This window comes from Pagrus pagrus (assembly GCF_965226575.1).
Source record: "Pagrus pagrus genome assembly, chromosome: 11".
NCBI lineage: Eukaryota > Metazoa > Chordata > Actinopteri > Spariformes > Sparidae > Pagrus > Pagrus pagrus.
The window spans coordinates 31,323,924-31,349,739 of record NC_140195.1 but is presented as its reverse complement, the minus strand read 5'-3'; the positions used below and the strand labels follow the sequence as shown (position 1 = coordinate 31,349,739).

General features: G+C 42.7%; 1 protein-coding gene across 3 annotated transcripts in view; it reads right to left on the bottom strand.

Annotated features, from left to right (window-relative positions):
- myt1b (myelin transcription factor 1b) overlaps positions 1–21,357 on the bottom strand; it is a 36,557-nt gene extending 15,200 nt beyond the window's left edge. For all 3 annotated transcript variants that reach the window (XM_084367588.1, XM_084367589.1, XM_084367590.1), the window contains exons 1-11: positions 21,274–21,357; positions 15,271–15,325; positions 12,989–13,019; positions 11,932–11,994; positions 9,693–10,078; positions 7,315–8,496; positions 4,977–5,111; positions 4,431–4,521; positions 4,126–4,242; positions 1,382–1,596; positions 110–282 (exon numbers count right to left, since the gene is read on the bottom strand). In XM_084367588.1, the coding sequence (XP_084223714.1) occupies positions 110–282; positions 1,382–1,596; positions 4,126–4,242; positions 4,431–4,521; positions 4,977–5,111; positions 7,315–8,496; positions 9,693–10,078; positions 11,932–11,994; positions 12,989–13,019; positions 15,271–15,325; positions 21,274–21,276 (2,451 nt within the window). In that variant the 5' untranslated portion in view covers positions 21,277–21,357. The remainder of the gene's footprint in view (positions 1–109; positions 283–1,381; positions 1,597–4,125; positions 4,243–4,430; positions 4,522–4,976; positions 5,112–7,314; positions 8,497–9,692; positions 10,079–11,931; positions 11,995–12,988; positions 13,020–15,270; positions 15,326–21,273) is intronic.
- Positions 21,358–25,816: the final 4,459 nt, after the last annotated feature.

Sequence of the window (25,816 nt, the reverse complement as noted above, 5' to 3'; positions counted from 1 at the left end):
ACTGTTTGAGCGGGTATTTATTCCCATATTGTCGGTCTCTATTTACAGTCCTGGATACGTGTTAATTAACATGAAGAAACATAGAAATGGATGATTGTGGTGTGTTTACTTTGTTTTGGGGTTTGGTGCTGAGGTTTTCAGGTTTCTCCCAGCAGCGTGTAGACAGGTTCAGGATGGCAGTGGCAGCCATGTGAGCGGCCTCAGCATCATGGGAGTAGTCATAGGCCAAGGAGGAGCTCTTCCCATAAGCGTGGAGACTGAGGCTGGGTGATGATGACTTAGCTGTAGGAGGACAAAATGTCAACTTTAGGCCAGGTGATTATAATACAATACAAAAAGCATAGATGCAAATTTAAAGAAAATATGCTTTTTTTTTTTTTTCTACAAAGCAATATATTATAATAGTATATAATACAATATAAAGCAAGAGCCAGGAGCTGATGAGTTTGGTTTAATACAAAGACTGGAAGCAGGCTGAAACAGGTAGCCTGGCTCTGTCGAAAGTTAAGAAAATCTAGCAGCGCCTCTACAGTTCACTGATTTACTTGTTTTATCCTTTGTTTCATCTGTTCAAAAACCACACTGTCAAAATGAGTTTAGCTTGGTTTTACGAGAGGTAAGGTGCTATGTTTTGGCCAGGTAGACACTGTCGCCTAGCCTGACACATAACTCCCTGTAAAACCACAACTTATTGTTTTTTTACTCAAACAAGATAATTAGTGAGCTTCAGAGATGATGTTAGTGAGACTGAGTTACCTTTGGACAGAGGCATGCTAAGCTAAATCAACCAAGTGCTAGCCCGTAAAACCACAACTTGTTCTTTTTACACTTTGGTTTTAGCACAGATTTCTCTATTTGGACACATTATACAAACAATATATGTTCCCTGTCTCCTGGCTGTAGCTTCATATTTAATGGACTGATGGAGAGTGGTATCAATCCTCTGATCTAACTTTATGGTAACATTTTATAATAACCATCATTAATACATGGTAAATGAATAGTTCATTAACCGTTACTATTTGACTGTTAACAAACACTGAAATTCTTTATAAACCATTTAGCAGTTGTAAAGGTTGATAAACATCACTTGCAACTTTATAATCGGCATCCAAATAATGTTTATAGTTTACAATAAACAATAAAAAAAATGATAATTGGTTTAAAAAACATTTCATTGTTCATAAATAATTGATTAACTATTAATATTCCATTATTAGTGATTGTTGTTAAAAAGTGTTACCAACTTGGTGTTTTTCCTAAAATGTTGAACTGTTTTTTTAATAAAACAACAAACAGTAGAGTATATTAAAAGCAGCCTTAATCGACACATCATGTCTCAACCAGAACCACACAAAAGAAACCAGTGCGCCTCTCTTACTTTTGAAGGCTTTGGGTGAGGTTTCGCTGGTGGGCATCTTTGGAGCAAGCATGCGCTTCCCGAACACTTGAGCATCGAAGCTTGCATAATCGAAGGACACCTTGGAGTACTTCTCCAGTTCCCTGGCCAGGTTGGCGCGAGGCGTGGTTGGTGCCATGTTGGGCCTGTAGCTGCCATACTGAGGCACCTCCAGCTGCTTCACAAAGCACATGGGCCTATGAGGAGAATGAGAGTACGTCAGGGTGGGGCTGGTTGGGGGGGTAAAGAGGGGGGCACTTGGGGATTAAGAAGAAATAACGCAGGAAGTAGAATGGAATAGAACAGGCAGGGAGAGATGGTGTATAAAAGAGGATTGACACAATAAAGAGTCACACAATAAACATAAAAAACAAATAGAGAGAAGAGAAAAAAGAGAATAAGAGAACAAGAAAAAGAGAGGGAGGTAGAGTGACATAGAGAGAGTAAAGATAGGGGCAACAGTGTACTTAGCAGGAGTGCAGCAGGATTAAAAGCTCTCTTATCAGCAGAGGGCACATTTGCATGTTGTACAGCATGGAATTTATGAGCTTTAAGCCCTCTCGTTTTCCTGGAGAGCCTGGGCTTTTGTTAGACCTGTTGGCGTAAATCCACTGATAGACCAGGGAGAGGCAGAGGGGCGGGGGAAGACAGGAAGACGAGAGGAGGAGGAGAAAAGAGTGGGAAAGAAAGAAGGGGGAGTGGTGAAAGAGGGAAGCAGGGTGGGGGTAGGGGAGAGAGGCAGGGGGAGTGCAGTCACCCTCGTCTTTTTCACCGAAGCCCATGTCACAGTCTCTGGTCTCTCACCATACGCTCATTAATAAGCTACATGACCTGGCCTGTAGTCACACTGCTGTCAGGGTGGCCTTCACACAGTTGCACACCAAAAATACAAGCTCCCATCTGGAGGAGGATTTTTATGACAGTAAAAAACTTTCTACCACTGATCACAGGGGATTTCTTCCTTTTTATTTATTCAACATGGATCCTGTTAGAACATGGATAGCATAAGTAATTATTCAGCCCCATACATACCAGACAACCAAGCGCATTTTAATAACAATCTGAGAAGGCAAAACAAAGCAAGCCATGTTTTAATCCTTGATGCTTTGTCCGACCACTGATGAGGTTTTCTTCATGGAAAGCAATTATTTTTCCTATCCCCTCGCAATGCCCCTACAACTTGCATAATTAGCTTATCAGCCGCATTATTAATTAAAATGCCAGTGAGGAAGAGCGCGGACTTAGCATAACATCCAGTGTCTGGCTTGTGTTAATTATCATTCTTCTGGCCATGATCATGGTGCCTGACCAGTTGGAGAGATGAATGGAGATAGGGAAATATCAGTGTTTGAGAGGACAGTAATGATTGAACAGCTAGACTGAATGCTTCAAGACTTTCTTGCTATATTGAGCCATTCAAAGGCTAGCTTTACCCCTCGTCAGAAGCACAGTAACCGAGGTTGGGATTGTCTCTGTGGTTTCTGTGTGACCCAGGTGTAACCTAGCTGATCTTGAGAAGGACTGAGCTGTGTTGGGCTCTGATTGGAGGAGACAGCTATCATGTGGGTTAAACATTCATTTTGCCCAGTCTGCCATGTCATTCACCATCGTATCTACGGAGCCCGAAAACCAACAAATGGTATTAAAGTCTTATCACATAAGGTGAAAATAAAACTGAATACATTGAGTATTATCACAATGTATTAAATAATTAAAAGTGAAGAAATGTAAAAGCTTTATACTTTTTATATAACTTCCAATCAACTAGTGAAAAAAGACAAACGCTTCGTCCTTTGCATCCAATACAACATCCAAAATGATTTATTGATACCCCACCAAACATTTCCCATTTTCATCAAGCTTATATTATAACGAGATGGATGTGTCAACGTATGTCCAGGGAGAATAGGAGAATGTATATATAACATCAGACTATGAAAGGACTCTGTGGTTAGATAGCTAACATGTATATATGAGCTAGCTGAAGCTAACTTTAACATATAACTACAGCAGTATGGGTAATGTTAATCATCCATATACTGCATACTGCTGTACATCACTGTATGAACTCTTGTAATAGTAGCCAAAGCTTTTCAGCTGGAAAGATAATGCTTACACTGTTAGTTAGCTGACACTAGTTGACATTATGAGAAAGGAGATTAATCATACACATCCAAAAAATGTCTAGGATACAACAGGTCAGTCCAAGACTTATTTCCAATGCCCATCTTGCTGCAGAGAAAAGAAGTGCTCGTAAAAAAGAAAGACCTTCTACTGTACCGATAGCACCAATCAAAGTTTCTCCCTAACTGTCTGATTTAGCCGTGGGTGTTGCTGACTGAAACTGACACAGAGGCCATTACCTTAAACTTTCTCACTTCAGCCGAATATTCCAGCAAATAACACGGGTGATGGAAGATAATTTTATGGAGATAAACATACAGTGCATGCAAACAGCAAGTTACCACTGAAAGACGTTTGTTTGAGGTAAATGGAATTTGAAAAAGTCTTACTCTTCTTGGACATGAGGTTAAAAGGAAAATATAAGGCTTTATATTTCTTTTAACACTCTATTATGAATATAGTTTTTGACCTGTTTGGCAACTTTTTACTGTCTTTTGTCACAATTCGGGCTCCATATTTATCAAATGTAATAAGGTAAAATTGTAAAAAGAACAATTTAAAATGTTGTAAGTATATGATTGAAGATTTTTTTAATTACCAACCTCAACACTCTGTCATTGGGACATCCTTTGAGGAGCTCACTGCCTGGCTGAGAGAGAAGTGGCTTATCATGGCCCTTGGACAGCTTCTCTGCAGCAGCAATGGGGCATCCAGAAAGACTGGGGGGATGAAGGAAGAGGAAGAAGATGAATATCAAATGGAGAGCATGTTGCTGTCAATGAAAATTTGCAAATACATAAACAGAAATACACAACCTGTGCATAACACTGTCATCTGCAGAAACACAGGTGTTCAAACACAAATACAGATGTACACAGATACTGTGCTATAATATGTTTATGAATACCTGCGGTGGGTGTTACGGTTACTGTTAACATGGCCCTGACCGGTGCAGCCAGGAGTTGGACACTTCAACACATTCTCATGCATGGCTAGAACTGGAGAGAAGACAGAGTATACGCACACACACACACACACACACACACACACACACACACACACACACACACACACACACAATCTCAGTCAGAAAAATCCACAGTCTGATTGAAACAATTCAAAACACGTTGTATGAAACTAAATGGGGCAGGAAGGCAGGCTGAATCTTATATTTCCTTTTATACAAAGTGATTGTCTATTTTTGGTCCATCCCCAGATTCAAACAAAAAACCTGATTTAAATCAGTCACCAGGTGTTATATATGTTTGAGGTTGGATGTCTGACTTTCCATCAAAACTAAAACATTAGCTCACCCAAACATATTTGTCTTCCCTACCATCAGCAAAAAATAATAATAACAAACGAATAAAAATACAAAACCCTCCCCCAACCCCTCCTAATAATTGTTGTACAGTGCATATTTCCATCTCCTAAGCAGCTGAAGAACACTCACTCTCCGGGGGGATCCTGTCCTTGTGCGGACAGCCTGACAGGCTGCGGTGATGGGGGTAAAGACCGGTCACGTGACCTGTCCCATCACACCCAGGGGTGGGACACTTGATCTCCCTCTTCTCAGGCCTACTGCTTTCTGGATAGAGAAGAACAGCAGAGTAGATAGTGACAGTAGGAGAAGAGGATGAAGAGAGGAGAAACAGAGTGATGAGAGGGATGGAGAGAAGGAAGAGAGAAAAGAGGAGAAGGCAAGTGGTTAATGCCATCAGACAGTCTGCTTGGCTGAGCATGAAATCTAGACATATTTCAGACAACTGTATAAAAGCAACACCATCTGTATCTGCTCCTCATGTCTTATGTATCTCTTTAAATGTGTTTTAAGCATTAGTCTAAATGTGATTTGTGTGTTTCTGTGAATGCTTTCAAGGATGAAATACTATCAAACGTATAAAATACTGCCGCTTTTTTCAACGTTAACACGAACAAAGTCGACCTACTTATCCTGTACGCTTTGACGATTTTCAACTCCCTTGCTACACTTGTCTGACATTTTCAAGGATCTTTTTCAGATCTTGGACAAAACAACACCTGAAAACACATCAGGAAGAAATCATGCCACTATAATTTACACATAATTAATGACTTCTCCCTACTGCTATTGGAGGTAGGCCAGACACTATCGGTGGCACTGGAGAGAGGAAAAAGGAGCAAGAGGATGGTGTGATGCTCTATTGGCCTGCAAATTGAATGTTAACGAGACACGCATCTCCTAATTAATGTTTAGCAGAACAGGGATGTCACCGCAGGAAGAAGCTGAGGCCAAGGAGAGGGCAGCACTACCAGGCATGTAATCACACTACTGCTATACTATAAGGAGCATGATAAGTGGGCAGCGTGCCAACTGTCAAACACAAGGCCTGAACACATGCAGCATGTAAACACTCCAGCAGTGAGTGTGGAACAACCTGCGCTCTTCCACTGTCTCTCCTCTGTCTCTCGGACATGTTGTCATCTCTCTTGTGTTCTCGCCCTCACTGTTGTCCCTTGTCGCTCTCTCTTCAAGCACTTCCTCTCAGCTCTTCATGGAAGTCTATTCAGCTGGAACCACTTCATCAACATTACAGTGGAGAAGGGAGGATCCAGACAGTGCTCTGTGACTCATCGCTGTTTAATTGGTACACTGTGTTTATTTGTGCCTTCTACCTTAAGTTGAGCACACGACACATTGTGCTGGTTTAGAAAATAACTTTCTGTACACTAATCTATGTGTTCTGTGGAAATTACCATTTAGGTGGTTGATTACAAATGGAGTCCACCCCTCACTACTTACAATACACCTCTGGACAGATTTCTCACTTACTTTTCTTATGTACTTTTGAGCGAGTCATTGCTTTTCATTCATATCATTATGGTACAACAATTAACTTTCAAAAATGTGAAACTTCCTTGAGATAGGTAATCCATCACAGTCAACACATTGTCACCTTTATTGTAGCTAGTGCTAATAACTGAACTGTTCCATGATCAGGTGAATATCAAGTATCATGGGACTCTTCCACTGACACATCTGGCTGCGCTGAGGTAAACTGTGCTGCACTTATTTGCGTTTCCATTACCAGTTTGACTGCAGCCTGAAACCATCAAGAGAACTGCACCCAAAATGGACCAAAACATGCCCGCCCTGCCTCCAGGTGGGCTGCAGCGACATCTCACAACCACCGCCAACCCACCCCCCTGCTCTCCCTCAAACAAGCCTGTGGTGCCAGAGAGGCTCTGTGTGTGTTTAGCTTCTCTTCAGTGTGCCAGTTTGTAGTTTGCTGCTTCATAATGAAAGCTTGTAAATAACTTAATAATGGAAGACTTTTATTGTGAGGGATCTAAAAAAATAAAACATGTTTTTAGCCTAATTAGTGGAGCTTTGACGAGCTGTTCTTTGATAGTGCTGTGGGAAGAAAGAGAATTTACAGCCACTCCTTTGACCCCACTAGTAAAGACAAGTACGTTATTAGTTAAAGACACACCTTCAAGGAGGTAGCCCAGTTTTTATGAAATGCAAATCCCTGCTGTGCTGGGCTGACGTCTCGAGTCAAACCAAGTCAAGCCGAGTGAGCACCATGTATGGAAAAGCCCCTCAGATGGTGGCGCATCCTTGAATTCACCATCAAAATGATGCCCCTGCTTGTAGCAGCAAACCATGTGATGCTAAAGAAAGCTTTAACAAAATAAATATATAAAGTGGACTAAATGTTCCTGATGTATTGTCTACCTCAAGCAACTTTCACGTCTTAGTACATGTTGGAGCTCTGCCTTCCCCTCTCAGTTTCCTCCCTCTGCCCTACCTTTGCCAAAGTAGCTCTTGCGGATAACGTCCAGGTGTTTGGGCCTGTCATCCATTGTGAAGTATCGCTGGTGGTGGATATCTGGGGCGCAAAGCAGCGCACTGGGCCCGGCTGGCTTCACCTGCTCTGCCTTCAAGGCGATGGCTTGCTCCAGCAGGCCCAGGTTCCCTCGGCTTATGTCAAACATCTCTGACTCGTCCGTCACCGTGGAACGCTGTGACAAGCTGTCTTCGTCATCGTGCTCGTCGTCCCCGTCCATGTCATCAAATTCTTTCTCCTCTGATTTATCTGACTGCACCTCGATAATGTCAGGTGAGGCTGAAGATGAGGCTTTGTGGATTTTATAGTTCTCACCTCTGATGTTGGGTAAGTAGTCCTCGAGTGGACTAGCCCTGTGGGAGCTATAGCTCAAAGGAGGACTGGCCTTGTAGTTTTGAAGCGGGCTATGCTTATGAGAGTCATATTTGTCAAGTGGACTGGCTCTGTTGGTGTTGTAGTTTCCAGGGGGACTGGCTCTGTGGGATTTGTAGTCCTCCAGAGGACTGGCTCTGTTGTCTTGAGCCTCAGTATGTGTTCCCTGAGCTGCTGCAGTGCTGGTGATGGTGCGGATGGCAGTTGGCACATCAGAAATGGGCAGAATGTGGTACACCTCCTTGTGGTCTTCCTCAACTTTCTCCTCATCCTCCTGTTGTGCTGCTGGAGTGCCCTGCTGTGCTGGCACTTTCATCTCTTCCTCTTCTTCCTCCTCCTCGTCATCTTTGATCTGCTCATGGTGGACATCTTCGGTCAGATCTGGCTGGTTCTCCTGGCTTATGTGGTTGCTTCTGTCTGGGCACTCTCCTTGCTCTTCCTCCAACTCCACTTCAGTTACCTCCATCTGCAGAACAGATGACTCTTCCAAAACTTGAACTCTGTGTGCCACCTCCTCCTCTTCCCCCTCATTCATATCCCCCTCCTGCTCACTCTTTACTTCTTCGCCCTGTTCAGCTGCCAGCATGACAGCCTCCTCAGTCTCCATAGCAACAGGCTGCTGAGTGGCCACAGTTGGAGCACTGTTGTTGGCGACTCGGCCGAGGTGGAGGAGAGAGTTAGCCACCTCTTCGGTGCTCTGAGAGGGAGACTGACACTCATCTGCAGGTGGCGCTGCTCCGAGCTCAGGCTCGATGATCACACACTCCTCCTCTGTGGAAACAGAGATGAAGAGGTCAGAGCTGTGACAGGAAAACGTGAGTCATGCACTGAGCTAAAGCTGTTGTCAGCAATATCTTTATCATCACTGGCATCATTTTCCTGCTTGCTGTGTCATTCACTGTGACCTCACAATGAAATAAAAACACCAGTCTGTAGATGGAAGGCAGCTTGTGCTGATGCTCCTTGTGGTTGTAAGGAGGCATGACAACATCAGAAACCAGTGTAGAGACTTTTTGTAACTTGTTTTTTGTGTCCTATTCATCAATTAATTTAGACCACTTGTTTTCCATCACATCTAGCAACCATTTGGGTATGCTATTGCTATTGAGTTGCATTATGGGAAATGTAGAATGCAGCTTGAACAATACAAGAAACTTAAAAACAGATATTGGACCCAGCTGCTTCCATTTTGACGATTAGTTTTTTAAATCTTGACTTCCTCATATTAATGGAATCACTGGAGTAGCCCTTTCATCAACAAATCATTGAATGTATGAAATGTCAGAAAGGTGTCAACTTTGAATATCTTGTTTTGTCTGATTAAAAGCAGAACCTGAAGATATTACATTTACAATAATATAGTATGGAGGAAAACATGTGAGTTTGGCATTTTTGCTTGTTGCATAAACTTAAACAATTGATCGGTTATAAAAATGAATGCAGCTGGTTAATCGATTAGACATAAGATAAGACAATGTTGCTGGAAAAGCTCTATAGTTTGGGTGACTCAATTAGGGAAAGCTGCTGCACATGACAGAATGTCATACAGTATGCAGGACAGGACAGGATTGCTTCAAGTGGGGCATGTTTATCTTTTCTATAGAGGTGTCAGTGTAAAGATGAGGTGGAAACACATAGTTTCTGATTACTTAGCCAGAGATATGCTTGTATTTGGATTGAACTGTTTTATTTATCCATGTATCTATCTGTTTCTATTACAGAATGGTATTGTCTTCTTGGCAAAAGCTCAACAAGAAAGCCATTTCTATTTGCAGGTTGGCCCCTCTTGTTCTTGGATTGGGTCGGGTGAGAATGGGGGGTTTGAGTTGGTTTGATGTATAATGTATCATATATCTATATGACTGATGTTTATGTGATAAAAATGAAAAGCTCTCGAGTTTAGCTGTAGTGAACTTTTCATCGACAAAGATGACTGTGGCTAATATCAGCTGTTTTATCCAGCATACCTTCATTAACTGCAAATGTGTTCTCCTCCTTTTGATATGCCTCTTCTTCCCTCTCTTCTTCCTCTTTCTTCTGTGTCTCGTCCTCCTGCCCATATGTATGGCCATCCTGCGTCAGGTCTTCAGTCATCTCCTCTCCAGCCGCCTCCCTCTCCTCCTCCACCTCCTTGCTCTCTCCTGCTTCCTCCTCATCCTTGTCTTCCTCACCCTCAGCCTCGCTGCTGGCATCACTTTCTGCGCTGAAGCCCTCGTCCAGGGCCAGTTTCAGGGGGTGGGCCTTCTTCTTGGAGGCAGGCTGCTCTGTATCCTGCTCATGCTCATGCTCCTGCTCCTGCTCGGCCTCTGCTTCCTCTAGACGGCGCTTTCTGGCTATGGGGCAACCCAGAATACTAATGGTGTGTTAAGAAAGACAGAGAGGGAGAACCAAAAAGAGAAAAGAGAGAAAAGGATCATGAATACCAACTGGGATTATAGTCACAAATCACAAATACATTCTAAAGCAACCAATAAAACCTCATGCACCCCATCATGTCCATGAGTGACTGTAAGCAGCATAATGGAGGGTGTGTATGTGTTTTGATACGAAGAAGGATGGAGTGGTTCTTTCAGCGTATAGTATTAGTCAACAAATGTGGCCTGGGGGGGGCGCCATGCTGGCTCACTCAGACATCACAACCAATCTCAGCCAATTGACTGGAACGTTTAATGAACAACTTGTATGGAGAGGCGGGCGGGCGAGGCAGCAGAGGGTGAAATCCAATAAACTCCCTCTTACTCTCACCTGGGAGACGCCGAGGGAGATTGAGGGACGATCTATAAACAAAGTGCATCTGAAATTGCCTGCTGAACGAATACACATGTAAACAGATAGCTAATATCTGCCCCTCAATAAAGGGGAGTCACAAGTGAGTGAGCTGCCCCGAGTCTCACAAGGTCTCTGAAGACGAGCGATACAGATGAGGAGGGAGGGAGAATGAAGCTCAAATCAAACCTGAAGAAACCACATTTCACTGCTGTCCACCGCAATGTTTCATATTTGGGTTTAGATTTAGAAGCTCTGGGAGTTAACAGCTATTCTCACTTCAATTTCATTATTCAGAAATTACATAATTAATGTGCCTATTTTCAATCTTAGGGGTCATTCAGTATCCTTGAAACTGGTTCATATCATGATCACCTGAAATGTACACAATAACAAAAGTTGTGATTATGACCTTATGTCTTTGTGTGCTTATGTTTTGCTCAATAAACTAAGGAAATTCATTAAGTGATTGAAATGCTTGTCTCAGTTTTTCCCGACCAAGATGTAGAGGTTGCAAGATGTTGAACCATAAGCAGAAATTTCATTTCTGCTGATTTATTTCGTATTTGGGAATTTAATAACTATCTTTGTAAAAGACAGGCAAAACAACTCTTTTGTTGAACTCACAATTGGTTTCTCAAGTTTGTTTTGTTTCAAGGGTTCACAGGGTAAAAAGTTTGGGAACAAATACTCCAACTCAGGCCTCATTTAGACCAAACCAGGCTTTGCTGCGATCAGCGCGAGGTTGTGTGATGGTTTGGGAGGACACAACTGAGAGAGTATCATTGTTTAGTCCATCACTCTGCTGGGTTTCTGACTCCCAGCTTGGAGCATCTACTTTGTTTTCCATCCACAACAATTCTGATGTGTTTCTTCTCCCCTGCAGGTGCACCATGTTTTTTTGAGGTACCAAGAAACATTAAGGAAATTCGGAGTGATTTGGCAGACCTCTGAATGTTCATGCATGTTCATCATTTTACCTTGTTGATAGTATTGGTTTCACAATGACACCTTATTTCCACCTATACGAAATCATGAAAAACTTCTATTATAAGTATTAAAGCAGTAGGCTATATTTATAGTGCCTTTTTAAAATTAAGTGTAAAAGCTTGAAAAAGGAGGACTGGAGTTGTCACTGCAACGCCTGATTAATTCTAAAAAAGGCCTTATTTGTAATGATTAACTGAATGTCTGATGAAGGGTGCTGTGCACGCCCTTCTATTTTGCTATTTAACAGGATATTTAAAAGTTTTTTTAATGACTATGATTCTGCTTTATGCTTAGGGTAAGTGTAGTGAAAAAGTGTAATCCCTTAATGTCAAACTATTTCTTTACTCCTTTAAAAAGGTGAAACATGGTTTCCTCCACAAAACAGAACTTGTGTGGCAGGGTGGACGAGGAGGACAGACAGACAGAGGGTGGGTTTTTAATCTGCCCTACCTTCTGTGTCGTGAGTATCTCCCACTGATATGGCCAGAGCCATTGCATCCAGGGGTGGGGCAGCTGGATGGGATGGATGGAGGTTAGAGATATGTTTAAGACACACTGCATTTTAGTCCCTGTGCAGGGGCAATGATAACCACAGGCAATAAACAAAGAAAATTAAGATAAACAAAGCAAAGACTTGCAAACTGAGCACACATGTCACACAAATGCACATGCACCCCCTTTCATCCAGCAGACACATAATGCATGAATGCAGGTGGCATCAAGCTGGAGAGAACATAATATTGTATGTCGTACATCAACCCTGGCCTATATCCTGTGAGTATGAGCGATAAGATCAGCAGAGACCTGCTGTAATTTCCCCTGCTCTGCCCTCCTCACCACTCATCAGCAGCAGCTCTCTCTCCTCTGATTCAGGTTGCTATGACCCCTCAGGACGGCTCATTTCAATTCTCATTAACTTCCCCCAGCAATTGCCCTTTATTACTCCAATTATCCTTATTATTAATTTCACTTATTAGAAAATACTGCATTTGCATTTTAAATGAGTTGCTCTCTGGCCTCTCTACCATTTCTTTTTTCCTAATCCAGAAAGCAAACGGTTACTCTGGAGATCTGAGCATAGATCGATGATTGCAGGTGAAGTGTGACAAAATGAGAAAGGATGAAAAAATAATTTAGAAGGAGAGAGAGGAAGGAGGACGATAGGCTTCATGACCGGTGAGGCCCTGGAAGTCACCAACTGAGTGGGAAAAGAAAGAGGAGAACTTGGAAGGTAGGGCAAAGGAAAACAAGATCACCCTTCACTATCCTCTCCGTGTTCACAGCAGGAAATAGCAAAAGGCTGTCAGAAATCAATAGCAGCCTGTTGGAGGCATTGACTATGAGCAGAGATGTGCTGATGATAAGAAATTAAAAAAATAATAATATACAACATCACTTAAAGAAGCCCTGATAGTGAGCCTACGGTGCTGTGGGTGGGGGTGGGGGGCGGTGAGCATAAAAGAACTTTATGAAAAGGATTTGCACAAAGATGAAGGTGTTTCCTTACCTCAGCTCTTGTCCTACGAGCTCAATAGGAACTGAGAGTAAGGGAGAGAGAGAGGAGGGGGGAGGAGAAGAAAGATGCAGGGAGGGAGAACAAAGGTGAACTACTGATCAGAAAGCCGCTCTGCTAAAAGAAACTCAGATCAATAAATCACAAATGCATATGAATCCCAGGAGGCTTCCTCATAGAGGCTTACACACTGCATGATCGGGTGAAAAAACACCTACACACTCCTGAGCTCACATACAAACACACACACACACATCTACATGCAAACATACCCACATACAAACACATGTTCACAAAGCCAACACAAAACAAACAGGAGTGTAATTACTGGCCTGCACAAACATACTGAATGACACACACACACACACACACACACACACACACACACACACACACACACACACTCACACACACAGACAAAGGCAAACACAAAAACATACACACAGAGGAATAAACCTAAATCAGCCAAATTGCATTGTGCTGTACAGAAAAAGTGACAATTATATGCAGACTTCAGCAGTAAAACATGATTAATTGTTGCACTTTAGTTATCATAATTGGCAAAATGAAATTAAAAGGAAAACTGCCTTCATCAGTAGAAAACAGCCCTTCAATCTGGGACAACTTATAGTAATTGCCTTCAAAACATAAATCAAGCTTTGCTCACAAACAACACACACACACACACACACACACACACACACACACGCACACACACACACACACAGAGAGAGAGAGAGAGAGAGACACTGGCTGGCTATAGGCATCGATTGGAGTTGAGCGATAGAATGAGTTTGGAGAAATATCCGATTTTCATTTGGAGCGAACGAGAAAACAATACGATCCTGGAGAATTCAGTTTGGGCTTCTATATCATACGTATTAATCACATGTCAGAGAGACCCAGGGTATCAAGATACACTAAGAGCAAGAAAACAGACACACTAACACACTCTAACACACACACTCGCGTGTGCAGCATCTCAGTTTCTCAGTCTTTCATCATGCAGTTGGAATGACTGGACGCCTTCCTCTGCTCTGTGAACTGTTGCTCTGCTGTCTCGCTTCTAAACATCAAACACACCAACACACACACAAACACACACACTTGGACAAACACAAACACACGAAGAAGGACATGTATCAAAATGTATATATAGTCAAACACATATTTACAACTATACACTCTAATTCATTTATATTCACATTCACATGTGCCCATTCACACAAACACGCTGATTCTTTACTTTATACACACAATATGTATATCCACTAACAGCTCAGGCAAGGTGGCTGGTGTTTGAAATAAGTTTGACCAATTATTTTTCTGTTATATTGATTGTGTTTTTTTACTGCCATTTTTGTGTACAGTTTAGCGGCTCACAAAATCAACAAAATACCGTGATGTTTGATTAACGCATGTGCCTAAATTAATTACATAAGCAAGGCTGAATGTTACTGGAACACAGCCTTCCAAAACAGAAAAAGTCTAGACGCAGTCTAAATAAAAACTGTAAAAATGTTACTGGTTCTTATACAAGTCAGTGTAGCTCTTTAATCCATCCCACACGATTCATCTTTAAAAACTGGAGGTTGTGTATATATCAGGTTAAGATTGAAAGTAAGTTGGTCTAAAGCATCACTTTCTCAATGTGAGGGTCACAAGATCATTTTCAGGGGTTGCCAGATGGTTGTGGAAATGAAATAAAGTAACACATTTCAGACTGGGGAATAGTTTTTACATTACATTGCCTGTACCAGTCATATTTGCCTTAAAATAGATTTAATCAAATGGGATTTGAGGGTATGCACGTGAATTCTCACTGGACACACTCAAAAAAACACCTCTTCTCTTAATTCTTTTGGGCATTTTCAGAATGTTGTAAGTTAAAAGTGCAAGGGAGTCCAGGGGTTGTGATTACCAACCTGCTTTTGCTGGGGGGTCATGACTCGAAGGTTGAGAACCACTAGTCTACAGTGTCTATGATCAAAAAATAATAATTCATTGTGCCACACTGCATAATTAGCTATGCCAAGGAGGTTATGTTTTCACTCATCTGCCTGTTTGTTTGTTTGTTTGTTTGTTTGTTTGTTCGCTTTTCCAGCAGGATTGCACAACTTTTATTCATTTCTCACGGAATAATTCATGGAATAACAATCAGGCAATATTCAGGTGGCTGGTAGCTATGAGTGAGTACAATTTAATGCAGATCCGGGTGAGCTTAAATTATGTGTAAGCAGCTATGGGTGGTCTACCATTTACTTTACATTACTCACCTCTGATTCCCTTGGACCGAGTGCGAGTTCGCTTGTCATCACTCTCCACATTCATCTGGGATGGAGAGAAGAGGAAAAGAGGAGAGGAAGAAGGAGGAGAGAGTCAGAGGTGAGTTAAAAAAAATAAACAAGAAAGATAGTGCAGAGAAGAAGAGAAGGGGAGAGAGAAGAGACACCATCAGTGTTTAATTTTTCTCGATGCTCTCGCTGTATTCCACCACACATTCACCGTTAATTGTCCTTCCCCTGCTTCAAAAGAGCTTCTATAATAACCCTCACTCACAATGTTCCCATTGAAACACACCAAAGGTAACACTGACACAAAGAGATGATCATATCTGTAATTCTCACAAAACAGCCCTCCCTCATCCCACATCCCTCCTCACCCATCTCTCACCAAGCTACCGTCCTGCTCATGCTCAGTTAGTATGAAGACAAACATAAATGAAGAATACACAGTATGGAACAAACCCTGTTGTTTAAGCTTCTTTTCAAATCCTCACCCCACACATCACTCTCCCTGTAATTTCCTGCACCTGAATGGTACACATGATTGTACACTGTGCAGAGGCAACAGGCAGCGTCCACAGGCCACGGCCCCGTAAGCAGAGGGACTGGCAGTCATTACTATGCTGAATATAATAATAAAGCAAAAACATACAGGCTGCTAAAAAGCCACAGTAATAGCCCTTTTAGGAAGACAAATGTGTGTGCGCCGGGGTGCATGTGTGTGTGTGTGGTGTGCGTGTGTGTGTCTGTGTGTGCACGGTGTGTGTGCACGGTGTGTGTGCACGGTGTGTGTGCACGGTGTGCATGTGCGTGTGTGTTTTGCCTGCTGCTTACTCCTGGCTCGGCTTTTAAGCCACAAAGGAGCAGGTGTTAACCCTGCTGCCTCTAACACACACACACACACACACACACACACACACACACACACAGTGACCGTGGGCCACACCTCCTCAGCAGCACCTCTGCTCGCTCTGCGCTGCTCTCACTGCACTCTAAAGCTATCAGATGCTTTTTAGACACAATGGAGCCATTAGCTTTGATTACTGGACTTTGGGGTTTTTTATCGCAGATCCCTCCTCTTTCTCTTTTTTTTGTCTCACTCTTCTTCCCTCCTGTACACTCCCCACCTCCCCCCGAAGCACCCGCTTTATCCCCCCATTTGCCTGCACCCCTCCCTTCTCCTTGCCCAGGCACTTAGCTGCTTTGTGGCTTCTCTATAGTCGAGTTGGCAGCGCCACAGTGGGATTCAAACACAGGGACCCTGTTTCTCTTCTCTTTTTTTTCTCCCTCTCTCTCTCTCTTTCTTCTCCCTCTCTCTCCTTGGCAAAACCCCTTTCCTGCTAATAGACTTCTTATGAAAAGACGGAGGGTACGAGGGATGAGAGGAAGATGAAGCACACTGTTGTTGTTGTTGTGAAGGCCCTTTTTTTCTCTGAGGAGGGTGCACTTCATTCCTTAGCCTCTAGTGTTTGGCCGGAGGTACAGGTGCAGGCACAAGCCCCTCCCTTCCTGTGTGAGTGTCCACCCCCTTGGCCTGCTCCTCTCTCCTCTCCACACTCCTGCCTCAACTCTTTTGATCAGGCTGTTAATGTAGGAGTAGTACCACAAGCAGCAGCATTGTGCCCTGCCTGAAGGGAGCAGTTGACTCCTGCGCTCAACTCACAGTGCTCTGTGGGAAGAGGAGCGTACGAGTGTGCAGTGAAGAGTTTTCTGTCAATGTGTGTGCTCCCCTTTGTATGCCTGCCTGTGTATAGTTCAAAGTCCACTTCCTTACACTCAGCTGTCTACACTTCTTTGTATGCATGTGTGAAAGGTGCAGTGGTGGAATATAACTACTGTAATTAAGTAACATTTTGAGTTGCCTCTACTTTACTTGAGTGATTCTATTTTATGCTACTTCATGTTTCTACTCCACTACATTTTATAGAGAAATGTTTCTCTCTTTACTCTACTTTAGGTTCACACACAAAACTAGTCCACCACATGAAGATGTTAAAATGAGTTCACCTCCACTGAAATGCTGCTCAGACATTATGGTATATGTGAACAGAAAAGGATCAGGGCCACTGTGAAAAATTGATTTGCGTTCCGATTTTTTTCACAGGATTCATTTACATTTTTCATATGTGGCCCTAATCCTTATCGTTTAGTGTAAAATTAACCAAAGGATAATGATAATAATTGTATATATTGTAACAGAACACTCAAAATGACAGTTCTGCATAACAAGTACTGAAGTACCCCAGCAGGTACTTCTGCAGTTGTTTGGGTGTATGTGGAAAGATTGTGGAGTAATTCATCTTACTGAAAACACAGTAGGATAGAAATATAATAATAGTAGTAAGTCAAATTTACAATAATAATCCAGATATTGAGTCAGCAGTAACATGTGTGTGACAACTGATTAGCAAGTTAGCAGTGAAGTTGAAACAGTAAGCACAAAGTAGTGGAGAAATGGTTGAAAGAAATGGTGGTGTTTACAAAGGAGGTCATGTGACCGGGCAGTGGGGGTACCTCTGACAATACGGTTGGAATCACTGACTTGAATACACTTTGCTGATTATGCCTCTGTGTCTTTACTTCATGGTTTAAAAGGTACAATGTAATATTAATGTGTTCTATGTGAGAACTGGTCCACTTCTGAATTCATATTCCAAACAAATAGGGGGCCGCATGTTAACATCGTAAACTACTGCTATCTGGAGCTGCTGTTAGCTAGTAAGCTCAGTTAGCCATGCAGCAAATGATCCGGACTTGAAGCTCAGAGTGGCATTATTAGAAAGTACTGGCCAGGGCTAGCTGCTTACCATGCTAACCTCAGTAGATAGCCATGCAACACAGCACATAAACGTGATGTAGCATAATGTCAAACCTCTTGAATGTTAAACACAAATTCTTCCATATTGCACCTTTATTTTACAATTTTATTGTAGTGATGTATTTTTACAATGCAACAAACAATTTATTTTCTTGACTCATTGTTTTGCCTGTTTGTCATAAAATGTATGTCTTTTACCCTGCTTCCCTCCTACTGTAAAAGACAAACCACAGCTATAGCAAACTGTAGACGCAATGCTGATTGCTTATGAATTGCAAACTGACCTGTAAATGTGGTGAAGAGTGGTGACTAAAGTATTTACCGTGAGGGCTCCTTGGCTGTGGAACGAGCTGCATGAGGAACTATGGTTGGCTACATTAGTGTCTGCTTTTTAATCCCTTTTTAAGACTTATTTGTATCTAAAGGCCTTCCTTTAAATGTTGTGTTTAAATGTGTCTGTATATTTCTTTCTTTTATGAGTTACACTGTACTTTATTATTGACATTGCACAAGTGTTGCACATTTTTGACATTCTATCCTTGGTGTTTTTAAGGTGTTAGTATCCACTGTTAGAAGTTTTATTTCCCTTTCATTCTTTATTCCTGCCTGTTTATTCCTGTTTCTTTTGTATGGTTGTGCTTTTGTCTTGTTGTATATACTTTATAACACTGGTTTTGATAAGTGCTGTAAAATAAGATAATAATAATAATAATAATAATAATAATAATAATAATAAAAGATGTTGTTGAATCAAATACTAACATACAGTAGGTGCAACTGCAGATGTACAAACTATGCTGGCGAATCACTGCATGAATGAATGTAACTAGAGAGGGAATGAGTGTGTGTGTGTGTGTGTGCACATGCACGTGCATGCACATGAAAAGATGATGTACTATTCTGTTACTCCTGTACTTTTTTATCCTCCTTCCTTTGCCTCCTCCTTACATTGACAGTCATCAGATGAATCAAAACCTGGACTGAAAAGGGACCCTATTGCTTTCATGTTTGCGTAACCATAGTTACGCACATTTAAATAGGTAAGCACATCTGAGTTCTCCTCTTTTTCCTGTCCTTTTTCTCAATTCCAGCTCATTAAATTTGTATGAACACAAAGTCACATCGAGTGAATCCAGATGCAACCAGGCAGGCATTCGCCTGATTTTCATCATCTCTTTCAAAGGGCCCTTTTTATTGTATGCTCAGTATTTGTCCTTTACCTTGTTGTCTTTTAATTAGACTCCTTGAACGGTGCATGTAGGTAGTCCTACACAGTACCAGCAACGTCATCGTCAGAACAGAGAAAGGGAGCGGAAAAAAAGAGAGAGATGAAAAATGAAAATTGGGGGAAGGAGGCAGTATGTCCGAGTGTGTGCCTATGCAAGAACTGTTAAGTGTGCACAGAAGCATGTTTATATGTGTGTGTGTGTGTGTGTGTGTGTGTGTGTGTCTTGGGGTTTAACTAGTGTGAAATGTGGTGTGGAGGAGCAGCAGAGGAAGAAGAAAAAGAAAGAGGAGGAGGAAGAGGAGGAGGAAGACGCAGCTCATCTCTACAGGCTGTGTTGTACATTATCAATTATGTCCTTCTTTGTGTGCAGCGGTCGGTGCAGGAGGGCCCGGCTCTGCTCTGCATTCTGACAGCTCTATGTAAATGGCTGGCTGGGGGCAATGACTTCAGAGAGAAGGTCACCCTTCGTCCCCTGGTGCACATAAATGACTCTTTTATTCATTTTCAGGTTTACAAGAGTAGGGGAGGAAAGGAGGGGGTTAAGGTTGGGTGGAGACGCGGAGTTGGAGAGGAGCATTCACAAAGCCTGACATCTCCAAAAATTACCTGCGGACAGCATCTGCCAATTAAAGGCGCGCTGCATAGTTCCCTCGACAGGCGGACCGCACTAAGCAGCCTCCATGTTGGATCAGCACACGGCAAGCCCTTCCACAGTTTCACTTTAATAATTCACACAAGGCAGGGTGGAGTAGTGAGGAGAGGAGACAGCGTGTTTCTCACTTCATATGCAAAAAGACTGAGCATGTGTGACCGCATAATGGCTCTGATGTGGGTATGTGTGCTGTCAGGTATGCTGTGAGGTTTGCTATTTACAGTGTGAGTCATCCTGATGTGATTTCAGTGTTTATAACTACACATCTTTTCAGGCTCTATTCCTTAGCCTGTTTCATTCATCTCAGTCCACTACAGAAGATAATAGGAAGGTTGTGTGACAGGTATCATAAGTGCCAGGGCAAACAGACAGGGGCTGCTTCACATGATGTAGTGTTGAAACCAACTCCTCCCTCTCCTCGGCTCCCTCAGCAGCAGAAATCAAACCAAATCAATAAAAGTCATCTCTTCAGATGAACCCGAGCCATCAAGGGGAAGCAAAACTACTTTTACTAGGCCCAGGGGACCCCCACCCCCACCCCCCAACCTACCCCCACTCACACACACATCCCACCATCCCCGATCCTCTCTCTTTCAATCCCTCCATCTCTTTGTTGAGTGTCACAATCTCAGTTGTGATGCACAGAGAAAAAATGAACAGATGTTTTCAGAATGGAGAAATGGTGGCAATCCAAAGTTTTCGATTGAAGTAAAAGAAAGTGGGGAGTCTGGTTTGCTATGGTGAGAGGGGTTAAAAGAGAAGAGAGCTGGTAGACAAGAGTATTTTTCTACTCTGCTGATAAGGAGGAATATCATGGACAAAAAGTATGAGCAGCTCAAGGACATCCTTTTAAGTTTTTTCATTGTGTTTCAATATAAAAAAAAATCCTGTGAAGTGAAGTGAACTCAGTAGCTGGAAAACGCTGAGCTGTGCCATGCTGAGCTAAACTAAACTGAACTAAGCCGAGGCAAAGGATGGGCAGGGCCAAGCGGGAGATTTGATGTGCTGTTTGATTCATGTTTTTCTGTCCAGCGTGGCCATCAAACACCTTTTACCCCAACACACACACACACACACACACACACACACACACACACACACACACACACACACACACACAGCCTGCCTCATTTCTCCATCTTCCCTGCCTCCTCTGCCTCCACCCTTTTACTTCCCCCATTGAGTTAGGGATTGGGGAAATGCCCAGGAAGCAGAATCAGGTTAGAAGGGGTGTGGGGGCGTGGTGGGTGGTGTAGGGATGGTGAGGGGGAAGGGCTGCAGGGCCTTGTCACTCACCATGATTGGTCGACGGCTCTGCAGTCTCTGAGAGGCCTGACAGCGGCTGCTGGTCCTCTCGCCTCGTGTCCACCGCTGGTTCACCAGCTCACCCCGAAACTCATTTTCTAGCACCAGAAAAGTGAGAAGAAACAAGGAGGTGGGGCGAGGGAAGGGGGAAGAGGGGGGGGGGGGGGGTAATATTTTAGGAAAAAGAAAGGAAAGGGAAAAAAGAGAGTTGTCATATGAAATCAACAGGATGGGGCAGCGGTTTGGATGGGGGGGCAGTGGAGCATGCTGCTGACAGTCCTTTATTAACTAAAGGAACACTGTGTATGCTTTACACACACACACATACACATGAGGACATGGTTAAGTGCCACAGCTGGGGTCCCTGTCAGTCTGCTAGTGGAATCAATCAAATTTGCGCATTTTTATCGAGCTTTTCAGGGTGCATATATAAGCGAACAGGGGGATGGGCAATGCAAGGGGAGAGGGGGTGAAGAATGGTCAGTAAATAATGAATCATACATAAATCAAGCCTCTCTTTTTCTCCCCCTCTCCCCTATTTTTCATCAAGGTAATAGCTCTTCACTTCATCTTCCTGATCGGCCATGAGAAACAGACTAAATCTACCACAAACCCCCTTCCATTCTTCCTGCTTTCAGAGCAGGATGGCAGAGGTGTTAAACACAAAACAGAGAGTTGTCCCAACACTGGTCATATTTTTCCCCACAGTTTCAAGTTCAGGGAGAGTGCAGAGTATTTTTCTGTGAATGCCCAAGGCTGAACTTTTCAACTAGTGTAGCTTTAAAACACTTCGGCTGCGGGACTCTGAAACCGGCGGATGTGGCTCCCTCCCTGTCTCTCTCTCTTTTTATGCACCACCGAGCTGGTACGTTGAAATCTGATTCTTTTTGGATATATATATATATATATATATATATATATATATATATATATATATAAACACGTATACCCTTTAGCTTTCACCTTTCTATGGATTGTGTGTCTTTGCAGCAGGCAACAGAACGTTGTGAAAGAGGAAGTGCCCTTGAGCTTACAGTGACTCCTCTTCTGTATGGCTACCTATCTGTCTGTCCTCAACAACATCTCAGAGAAAATAACACTCAAACAGACCAAGGTTTGGCTCAGCACACTCTCAATCCACTCGACTGGAAATGTAAACGGAGGCAGCAATATTGTGGAAGGGTAATAATTCACAAAACAAGATTAATGTAGTGGGATTATTCAAAATATTTGAATTATATGAATTTTGACGTAAAACACTGAATGCATGTTTCAAATGTAATAACTTAATACAGCTCTTTCAAATCACCTGCAGCAGTCTTGAGAGGCTACAAAACATAAACCTCTTTTCACTTGAACTTGAATATAAATGCCTGGCCTCTGTCCTCCTCATTTCCTCCCATCTATTATCTCTACCTTTTCATCTCTCTCCTTGTTGCTTTCAAAGATACAGTGAGTTATTTTCTCTGCACACACTGTCCTGTACATGAACCCGCAGTGCATGCAAAGTGCAAACTAAAAGCAATGCCAATCTGAAAGCACAGAGTCAGTGAGACAACAAAAGGCTGCATCCTCGTATCCGAGGGGTCCCAAAAGCAGACCAGCCCTACCCTCCTCCCCCCTCCTCCCCCCTCCTCCTCCCCCTCCATCCACCTCCCCCCTCCACGCCCATCCCTACTTTGCCCACTATGTGCAAACCTCGCCAGCGCCCTGCCAGCACTCTGCAAAATGCTTGTTTATCAACTTTCACTCCCCCCTCAGCGAAAAAGTGATTACAACAGCAATACTGTTAGTTTGCATCTCTGTCTCTGTCTCTTTGTCTCAGCTCTATCTGTCTCCACGCACACAGGCCCGCAAACTCACTTATTTCTTTCTATTCTCTCTTTTTTATACTTTTCCCTTCTTTAAAAGCAAAGTGAAGTGAGCATCTATCCTGTATTGTTAGTTTGGGAGCCAAGGAGCTTAGAGGCCTTCCTAAATGCCAAATATATAACAGCCCTCTATTAGGACACGCTGCCTCAGGCCATGTGTCAGCGTTCCTGCTCACTTTGTTCAGTCCTGAGCCACTGTTCCTGCCACAGACAGACAAAATACATCTTTAGAATCTGATTGCTGTGGTTTATAAAACAAGGTAATTAGTCACAGAAAGGTGGGTGAATTGACCTTTCTATGCTCTCCTCTGTTGTTTTTTGTTGAAAACCTGAACGTGTGGATCCTTCACAGATGAAAAAACATAAAACTATCTGATCTGATAGTTCTGTGACTTTATACACGCTCACCATTCTAAGGCAAAGTTAAGAGAATCTGAATATAAAAAAAATAAAGAATATTAAAATCAACATATTAAGTATGCAAATTCATACCAAGTTTAGGTTTGAGTAATACCATTATAGGCAGGAGGCTTACTGTATTGGGACAATGGAGCAAAGAGGCCTAAATCCATGGTTAGATTAAATACCAGGGTGAACTGTTTGTAACAGTATTAGTGTTCATACAGGGCCAGGGCCAGCTGTACACCCCGGGTCCTGTTAAGCAGGATTTACAGACAACGTAGTGTGATTAGAGTGAGCCGGGCACAGGAGACAGAGAAATCAAAAGTTGACCAATGTCTATGTGTCACAGGACAACAACATCTGAAGACCCGCATGATCCGGCAGATGTGATAATTGGATTTGTAATGTATAGAAATATATCATTCCGATGAACTGCCAAAATCCTCATTTGAGTTTTCATGTCCCAGCCTGACGGTCAAATGAAACAGCCCACAGTTACCTACAAAAGGACAGTCTTTAGTCAGGAACAACACAGAGTGTCTGTGGGGTGGTCTTATCAGTTCTGGGATGGCAGTTTAGGGGCGGAGTATGGAAGAGAGGGCTCCATGGTAACCAGCTTTTGGAGGAGCTCCCCTGAGGGCCACCCTGACCTCAGCATCTGAGAGACAGCACCAACGTGTTCTAAAACACAACACACAACAAACAACACTAACTGTATGATCTGCGCACCTTTCTGCCTCAGGCAGCAGTTTGTGATGTTCTAAAGACTTCTGCATGTCATGCTTTTCTGCCCATCTGGGAATTGATGCATATTTGGCTTACTTTTTAATTAATTTTCTTTTTTTAATTTATTTCTCTTTGAACGCAGGGCATGAAATTCATTATTTGCAGGCTTTCATTTGAAATGTCTCCTCTCCATTGAAAGCCTGGCTGACCCTGACCTTTGCTTGTATTGCTCAGATTTCTGATAGGCTTTGAATGACGAGGGTGCAATTTGGCCCCAGCTGCTCTTCCAACATGTTTATTGCTCTCCCTCCTCCGGCACCTGCTGTCCTCACCATGGGCTATTCAAGCCTTCATAGAGAGGTCTCTCCTATCACGGTAACTGCAAAAAACATAAGCAACTTCATATCTGGGCCTGTGCTACATGCAGCTCCATACTCTGCTGTTATAGCCTCCAGTGACAGCATAAGGCACCAATAACCTAATTCTGTAATCCCCTGAAACTAGGCTACATTTCATAGGAAAAGTAAACAGAAGAAAAACAATAAGTGTTTTATTATTTCTGCCTATGATGCATTCCATCTTGAGCTCAGTGTCATTCTACATTAAGCCTAACAATAGACTTGCAGTTTCACTCTGAGTAAAGGCTGCTTCTGTGAATTCTCATGAGCTACATGGATTAAACAGCCTTAAACACAACAACTACATTTTTAAAAAAAAACTCTTTGAAGCAACACAGCCTACCAGAGGTCTGTTTTTTTTTTTTAACTTTTTTTTTCACGACTCTGTGTTGTTCAGACCAAAAAAAAAAATCTAACTTCTAGTCAAAATCTCAAAGTTTCCAAAAATACCAAACTGAATTTTGGGGACTTTTGCACAGAACAAGACATTAGGATTATTACATTTTGATGTGATGTTGCAGCCACGAAAATAAAGACCATCCTCGGTTTTAGTATACTTCTTAATCAAAGCTTTAACACTGCTTGGGGAGAGTGAAAGAGACATTTCAGCTTCAGGAAGTGAAACAAGCCAAATATGATTGCAGAAAAGTAGCTCCTGAAAACAAAACGACTTTTTCCCCAAAAAGTCAAACTTTCATCATTCTAAAGGGCTTACTGTTTCTAAAGGTGGTGTTCTCCAGATGGAAACAGTACAGTTCATTTAGAGGTTTTCCCTGCTTCCGACCCTGAGATGTCTTAACATCATGACTAACAGCGGAAGTTTGTCAGAGGAGCAGCGCTGCTCGGTGATCCAGCGACATGGAGTAGTTTCATAGGCTACTACAACGGGGATGGAGAGCAACTTAAAGAGCGGGTGACATAACACTGTATCATCATCCCTCATCTCTTTCCTCCATCTTAGGACGCAGGTGCTTTGACAGACCGCGAGGCGCACACACAGCACATTACGTGGCCATCTAAGCAAAGCGGCGAGGGGGGGGGGGGGAGAAAAACACAGTGCACACCGCAGCACAGTCTCGGGGTGAATCCGGCAGGATGAGCACTTCAAAATCCGGCGAAATGTGCAGCTCGAGCTGC